Source organism: Hypomesus transpacificus, chromosome 2, assembly GCF_021917145.1.
Source record: "Hypomesus transpacificus isolate Combined female chromosome 2, fHypTra1, whole genome shotgun sequence".
Lineage (NCBI taxonomy): Eukaryota > Metazoa > Chordata > Actinopteri > Osmeriformes > Osmeridae > Hypomesus > Hypomesus transpacificus.
The window spans coordinates 16,042,272-16,049,138 of NC_061061.1; the positions used below are offsets into that span (position 1 = coordinate 16,042,272).

The 6,867-nt window shown below is 49.7% G+C and overlaps 1 protein-coding gene across 1 annotated transcript; it reads right to left on the reverse strand.

Moving 5' to 3' along the window:
* Positions 1–571: 571 nt before the first annotated feature.
* cited4b (Cbp/p300-interacting transactivator, with Glu/Asp-rich carboxy-terminal domain, 4b) lies at positions 572–2,671 on the reverse strand. Its single transcript, XM_047032514.1, has 2 exons — positions 2,459–2,671; positions 572–1,446 (listed from the first exon to the last, which is right to left on the reverse strand). The coding sequence occupies exon 2, from the start codon at positions 1,435–1,437 to the stop codon at positions 625–627; it is 813 nt and encodes a 270-aa protein (XP_046888470.1). The 5' UTR covers positions 1,438–1,446; positions 2,459–2,671; the 3' UTR covers positions 572–624.
* Between the last annotated feature and the right edge of the window lie 4,196 nt (positions 2,672–6,867).

Consider the following 6,867-nt stretch of genomic DNA (forward strand, 5'->3'; position numbering starts at 1 on the left):
AGAGGGTTTGTTTTTACAGCGAAGCTAAAACCATTTTCCAATTTCCTCAAATATTTTAAGAGACCTTAACCATGGCCCTCCCCAATCCCCCCCCACCCACCCCCCCAAAAAAAACAGCAAAACATCTTTGATCCTCTGCTGAAGATCCCAGTCGGTCTCTGGTTTTGTTCTATATTAATTTCTCTGACGAGTAATAAATAAATACATTTTTTACTGCTAAACTGCCATACAGTCCAGGATGAGAGGCAACACAGCGTCTTAACATTGATCGTGAGTGGCTTCTAGGGGTCTCAGCAGTTTGTTACATTCATGTCCTGGAGAGAGGAGGCAGGGGCAGGACCAAGCCCGATAAAGAGCCGCGCGTGTGGGCTATCGCACTAACAACACCCCTGGCGCTGTCTCGTAGCACATCCAGAGTTAGCCTCCCTCTCTCCCTCCCTCTCTCACTGCACCCTGGCCTGGGTACCGAGAGAGGCAAACAAAAACAAGAGATCCGAGCGGTTAGCCGTTAGCACAAGTCTCGCGCCTCCGTTCCGTTCCCCCCCCCCACCCCCCATCCCCCCCCCCCCCCCCCCCCGGTGTCTCTTCTCTCATAAGTACAGTCAGGGGCAGCTGCTCTGCACCTCAGCAGCTGACTGTGCTGGGCTGCTGTTTGCTCACAAAGTCAGAGATAAAGTCAAATTCGTTTTGCCCCAGGAAGAGTTCGGGGAGCTCCTGGACCCGGTCGAGGCCCAGCTCCATGACCAGGGAGGTCAGAACCTCCTCGTCGATCATGTCTGCGTCCATGCCGTTGAGGGCCAAGGCCGGGCCTGCCATGTGCTGCATGTTAGCCAGCTGGGCCGGGCCCATGCGGTACTGGGGCCCGCCCCCCATGTGGTTCCCGTTCATAGGCCCCAGCGGGTGTCCGTGGTACTGGGTGTTGAGTTTCTGCAGGTGCATGCTGGCCATAAGCTGCTGGGACGTCATTCCCCCGTTCATGAACTGTTGTTGCTGTTGCGGGTGCTGGGCCTGTTGTGGATGTTGCTGCTGCTGCTGCTGCTGTTGTTGCTGCTGCTGCTGCTGTTGTTGATGCTGCTGCTGTTGTTGTTGATGCTGCTGCTGCGGTTGCTGGTGCATGTGATGATGCTGTTGCTGCTGTGCCTGCCCGTTGTACATCATGTTCCCAGGGGTCATCTGGTGGTGGTGGCCCATCTGGGCTCCGTTCATCCCAGTGACCAAGCCCTGTCTCTGCCTCATGGCCGCCTCCATGTTGGCCTGCTGCGGACCGCCGCCGCCGTAGTGCTGCATCATCTGGCCGTTGGGCAGCGCCCGCATGCCAGGCTGGACGCTGTGCTGCTGGTGACCTGCCTGCAGGCCGCCGTTCATTCCCATCCTGTAGCCGTGGAGACCGCCGCCCGTCGAACCGTGGTTCATGGGCATCATCAGGTGGTCCGCCATGCCTCCTTGCTGTCGGGGTGCACAGAGGAAGAGACGCGGTTAGATCACATGACTTGATGGGTATCACGGATGTGGTTGGTTTCTTCCCGTTAGGCAGAGGGGATGTGCACACCACACATAACATGTGGCATCGGGGTCTTTCACTAGAGTGGCTGGCTCTAGGTTGACATTGTTGTGCGTCTGCCACTGGCAAATTTACTGGCATTGACATATTAATGGCTATCAAGAAAGACGAATCGGTTAAATGCATAACATTAGCTCACTGCCATGTTGTCACGTTGGGTTGGTAAAGATTGGGGTATAAGTAGTTCAAAAACAACCATTGATCTTGAGCTACACTCGAACGATGTGATTTTTCAAAATTGTTACAATGTTCCCAGCTACATTGTGGGCTATTTGCGGCCAGATCGGAGGAGACGCTTCCTGACAAAGGTCTGCTAAGCTTCTTGTCCTCCATAAACACGAATAGACGAAAAACCCTTTTTCGGTTTAGTTGCACATGGCCCCCTTTGTGTCTACGACTAAAATGCAGGCAGGCGATAGTCAACATCTACTCTACCTATACAACTGGAAATTCGGATGAATGAATCCGAATCCGAACACCACACACATTACCTACACAACATTCAAATTCAATTGCTACTGGTTTAAATTACCTCTACGTGGCCTTCCAATTCAGACATAAAAAAAGATAATTAAATTTTACGTACGGATGGAAGAATGCAACAAAGAAACGATACATTGACATCATCCTACCACATCTCTCAAACAACAACCGAGTCGCTACGTTCCGTTCGTTATAGTCAGAATGTTAGTCAAATATAACAACTATTCAATTCACACTAAAAATCCTTCAGTAAATAATATGTTTAACAAGTTTCGAGAACATGTGTATATGCATAGTCGATTTACTCGCGTATTTAAGAGAGAACGGCAAACAATGGAACGGCCACCCCAAGACATTCACACAGACACAACAGTTCCCGAATTCTGCAATAAAATCTTTGCAACAAACACTCACCCAAATCCGCTTGGGTTGTAAAGTTGAGCGACTTGCTAGTGCTACAATGTCTTATTCAGGTTTCGTTCTGCAAGGCGAGGTTCCTCCGGATTACAATCTGTATTCCACAGGGTTACACTTCATGCTCAAGCGGGGACGATGCACAAAGACTGCCGCATCAGATCTTGAAACGACTGCCTATTTTCTGGGTCAACTCAGGGATTAGGTACATCTAAAAAGCTCAGAGGAAGGCAGTGGGGGAGAGGTGGAGCTTCAGTCCAGCCTCTTCTTTGTTCCTATTGGCCCTTCTTAATATAATTGTGCATGGGCAGAGAAAAAAACGGTGTGGAGGACTGTGACACACCAGCCAATTTAAATAACTCTTTTTTTTTATTCACACATTACCCCTCTTGTCTTCATGGATTACTGTGTAGGTTTGAGTTTAAGTTACTGTTAGCCGTGTTTTAGGCTAATGCATAATTGGTGAGTGCTGAATAATGTAGCTGTTTTGTTAATCACAATAGACAGACAGACAGATACATGTACAGACAGATAGATACATAGCTACATAGATAGGTTAATGATATGCATAATGTAGGTGTAGGCTGCGCGTACTGGCTTGTGCGTAAACCCATTGTGTGCACGTGTGTTTGTGTGTGCAGCCCTCTATGTGCATCGTGCACCGTGTTGCCTATGCCAGCGAGTGTGTAAGAGTCTCATCTCCAAGATCACCATGTGTCCATGTGACCCACCAGTCTGCTGTGTACTGCCTGATCAGGAGGGAAGGGTGTGTGTGTGTGTGTGTGTGTGTGTGTGTGTGTGTGTGTGTGGGGGGGGGGGGGGCAGGCCAGTGGAATGCCTGTGCTATTCTAGGCCACACCGGCTGCAGAATGTACTGCTGTGGCTGCTGGAGAGAGGGAGAGAGGGAGAGAGAGAGAGGGAGAGAGGGAGGGAGAGAGAGAGAGAGAGAGAGGGAGGGAGAGAGAGGGGGAGAGAGAGAGGGAGAGGGGGGGACAGAGAGAGGGAGAGGGAAGGAGAGAGAGGGAGAGGGAGGGAGAGAGGGAAGGAGGGAGAGGGGGGGGAGAGAGAGGGGTGGGCGGGAGAGAGAGAGAGAGAGGGAGGGAGAGAGGGGGGGAGGGAGGGAGAGGGAGAGAGTGTGTTCTGCAGATGCACGTGCCTCTTTGATTGCCTACTCTAGGACAAGGACGCTGTCCTGTGATTGCAGATGAACGCCGCTACTTATACGGTCGGAGGGCAAATCCGGATCTTGAGCTCATCTGTTGATGGGTAACCAATGCACTGCGTTGTTGTTTGTGTCATTGTTTGACATTGGCCGGTCACTTTAAGCTTGTGGTAACGACTCTGCCCTGGGTGTGGAGTGTTGAATAAACTCACCCAACCAGTCCGTTCAGACGAAACGGAATCAACTCATTCTCATCGAGATTTGATGGCCCTGTCAGTTTACTGAAGGTCATATCTGACAGACACACATTTCCATCTGCATTGGCACTCTCTTCTGTTCTTGGCCAGGAACCCCCCTCCCCCCCAAATGCCAATTTGCATAAGAACTAGTTAACCTTATCATGCCTGTACAAAAGTACTGACCTTTCCTTTGGGGGTCCAAGCGACTCAACTGGTTTACTGATCAGAAGCAATAAAAGAGAAAGTGATGCAACTCTGTAAGATATTCTTTGTACACACCACAGTGTGGCCTGCTTAAATGTAGCAATCCCAAGTCGTTGCACATGAAAGGTAGCCTCCAGTCCCATCTATTTCAATTTGTCCCATGCTCTGTTTTGTATTCTGACCCCGCTGGTCTCTACTCCCTTATCTCGCCATGGCACAAAGGTTGGGGGAGGAGCTTCCAAACAGCCTGACTGTTGCTATTGATTTAAGCCGAGTATGTGTGTGTGTTTGTGTGTGTTTGTGTGTGTTTGTGTCTGCGTGTGTGTGGTTGTCTGTGGGAATGTGTAGACGCCGAAAGCAAGGTTCAGTTCCTATTTTACATATTGTGTCTTGTGTGTCTCATGGAAGCCTATGTATCTAGTAGAGGCTTGTTCCCCCCCCCCCCCCCCTCCATCCCCATCAACAGTTCAGTCAGTTTCTCCACAACATTCACACACTGTAATGTCCATTATTACATGTGCCAACAACAGTCTCCTATGTATTGTTGTCTGTCCAGATGCCTGGTGAAAGCCCTTCTTGGAATGCAGTTTCTCTGTTCCGTTGTAGTTGAAACTCCAGGTTATTAAAGAACATTGTTTTTCCGTTTCCCTCTCCAGAATGTGGGCGGGATCTTGGTGTAATCCCTCCCACATGTGGTTCTCCAGTAACCGGGGAGAAGGGCATTGCCAAAACCCAACACGCATCAAGTACACTGTTGACGCGCTAGCAGAGTTAGCCTCCAAGTCAACGTTAAAGACACCTAGCGGTCGGAGGACATTCAGACGTCACCTCGCTATCGCTCACCTCCAGTTCCTTTTTCTGTAACAGAGCTGAAGTTTCCGTGGAGACAGCTGAACTGGTGTCTCCCTTCCAATGTGTCAGTTCTCACGCCTTTGGCATTTCCCAGTGCCGATTGAGACACAGTTAGTAGACAGTGAAATGTGGTTTGAAAAAAGTAGTCTGAAAGAGAGAGAGGATTCTTTCATTGGGTTGGTGTTAGTAGTCATGTGTCAGCGATGCCACTGAGTGTACTCAAACGACTCCTCTCTAGTCTTGCATCTTATCAAAGCAGTTTAGTTTATCACTGATGACTACAGGTTGAATTGTTTTTATTCTATAGTCTGCTCCTTCTGGACACATCTATGTAGAACACAGAAGTAAGGAAATGAGAGTTTTGGAATGTTGACTGTTCACACCCACTTGTTTATATATCTGGTTTATGACTTGCCATTTAAAGCCGTTGCCCTATATCAACATGCTTTCGGCTTATTCCATTTATTCCACCCGTCCATTTGCCTTTTCATACCGTTACAGTGAGACCCACCGTTAAACCAATGTACAGTTTACAAAGCCCTGCATGAGAAGCACTGCAATGTTTGAATGGCTCAGCCTAGATAGGTTTCACCATGTTTACAGAAAAGACCGGATTACAACAATGACTCAAAAGACATCTACGCCTTCAACCCAGACTCAGCGATTCAGCTCAACGAACCGACCTGGGAACAGCCTAATCCCAACTCGGTTCCCTACGGAAACTATCAGCATGCGAGTGGACACTGATCCAGAAGCTGCTGACTACACCACCTCAATCCAACAGTCTTGTTCTCAGTGAGATACTCGTAGCATGCAGAGCCGTGGGGTTGTGGCAGGGCCCGGGGGGCCTACGGCACAGAAGGAACCATATGGCACAGCGCTGAGGAGAAGGCTGCGCATGCCACGACAGGAACAGGCTGCTGTGGGATTCAATGAGCTTGGTTGTAATGCCTCGAAACCAGGTCATGCTTGATTGATGCCTCCTCCTACCTCACTGTCGAGATCAATCCAACAGCAGTTGTTGTTATTCAGTTGAACAATAAGTTGGAGAGTAGGAACAGTTAGCTAAAATAGCAGGAACTTCATACGAGCCTTGGAAAACAACTGTGGGGAAGAGAGTCACAGGTCAATGACCTCTGATCTGTTACAGCGGGGGCCGTACCAACCCTCTATTACTTTATGCCTTCAACTTCAAGTAAGAGTGTTTCCTGGCTGTTTGAAAAGTGTTTCCCTCAACTCATTGAAAGGGGGGGTGGGGGGGTGGGGGGTGTTATTATTCTGGTAAATGAGAGAGAGCTCTATAAATACAACCATGGCTTCCTCCACTTGGCCTCAGCGAACCAATCAGAAGGGAGTTCAGTCAAGCAGCTCAGCTCAGGGCAATAAGGCTGAGGCTGGAGGAGGAAGGGGGGGAGGGGGGGGGAGTGCCTGCTGGATGGGTGAGGAAAGTTTGTGTGTTTGGCAGTGGAGTGGGGGCGTGGGGGGGGCGTGGTAACTGCCACTCGTGGCCCTCGGGGGGGGGGGGGGGGGGGGGGGGCTGGAGTCTGTGGTTTCTGCCCGACCGTCATCTCAACCCTGCGAGGATTTATTTTTCTGTCCGACTTTACGCTCTTGTTTGAATGGACTTTGGTCAGACACTGTTTGAGACCGTCTTGTCGACTGACACGTGTCTGTTTTCACTCGGTTCACCGGTTGTTGTCGCGCTGGCAGGAACGGCGCAGGCACACTTTCACTGGGTGACTCGTTTCACTCGTGACTAAACCTCTTTCTCTACTACTACCGCATTCTCCATTCAACCAAGTGAAAGTTATCAATCTACTGCCCAAACCCATGTGTTCTCACTGTCTTCATACTTCATCCACAGAGTCATATCTATGAATGGGTTCTGGAACTAGAGTAATTCATCAAGCCGTTCTCAGTAGCTAAAGAGTACGAGCCAACCGCCAAGACTG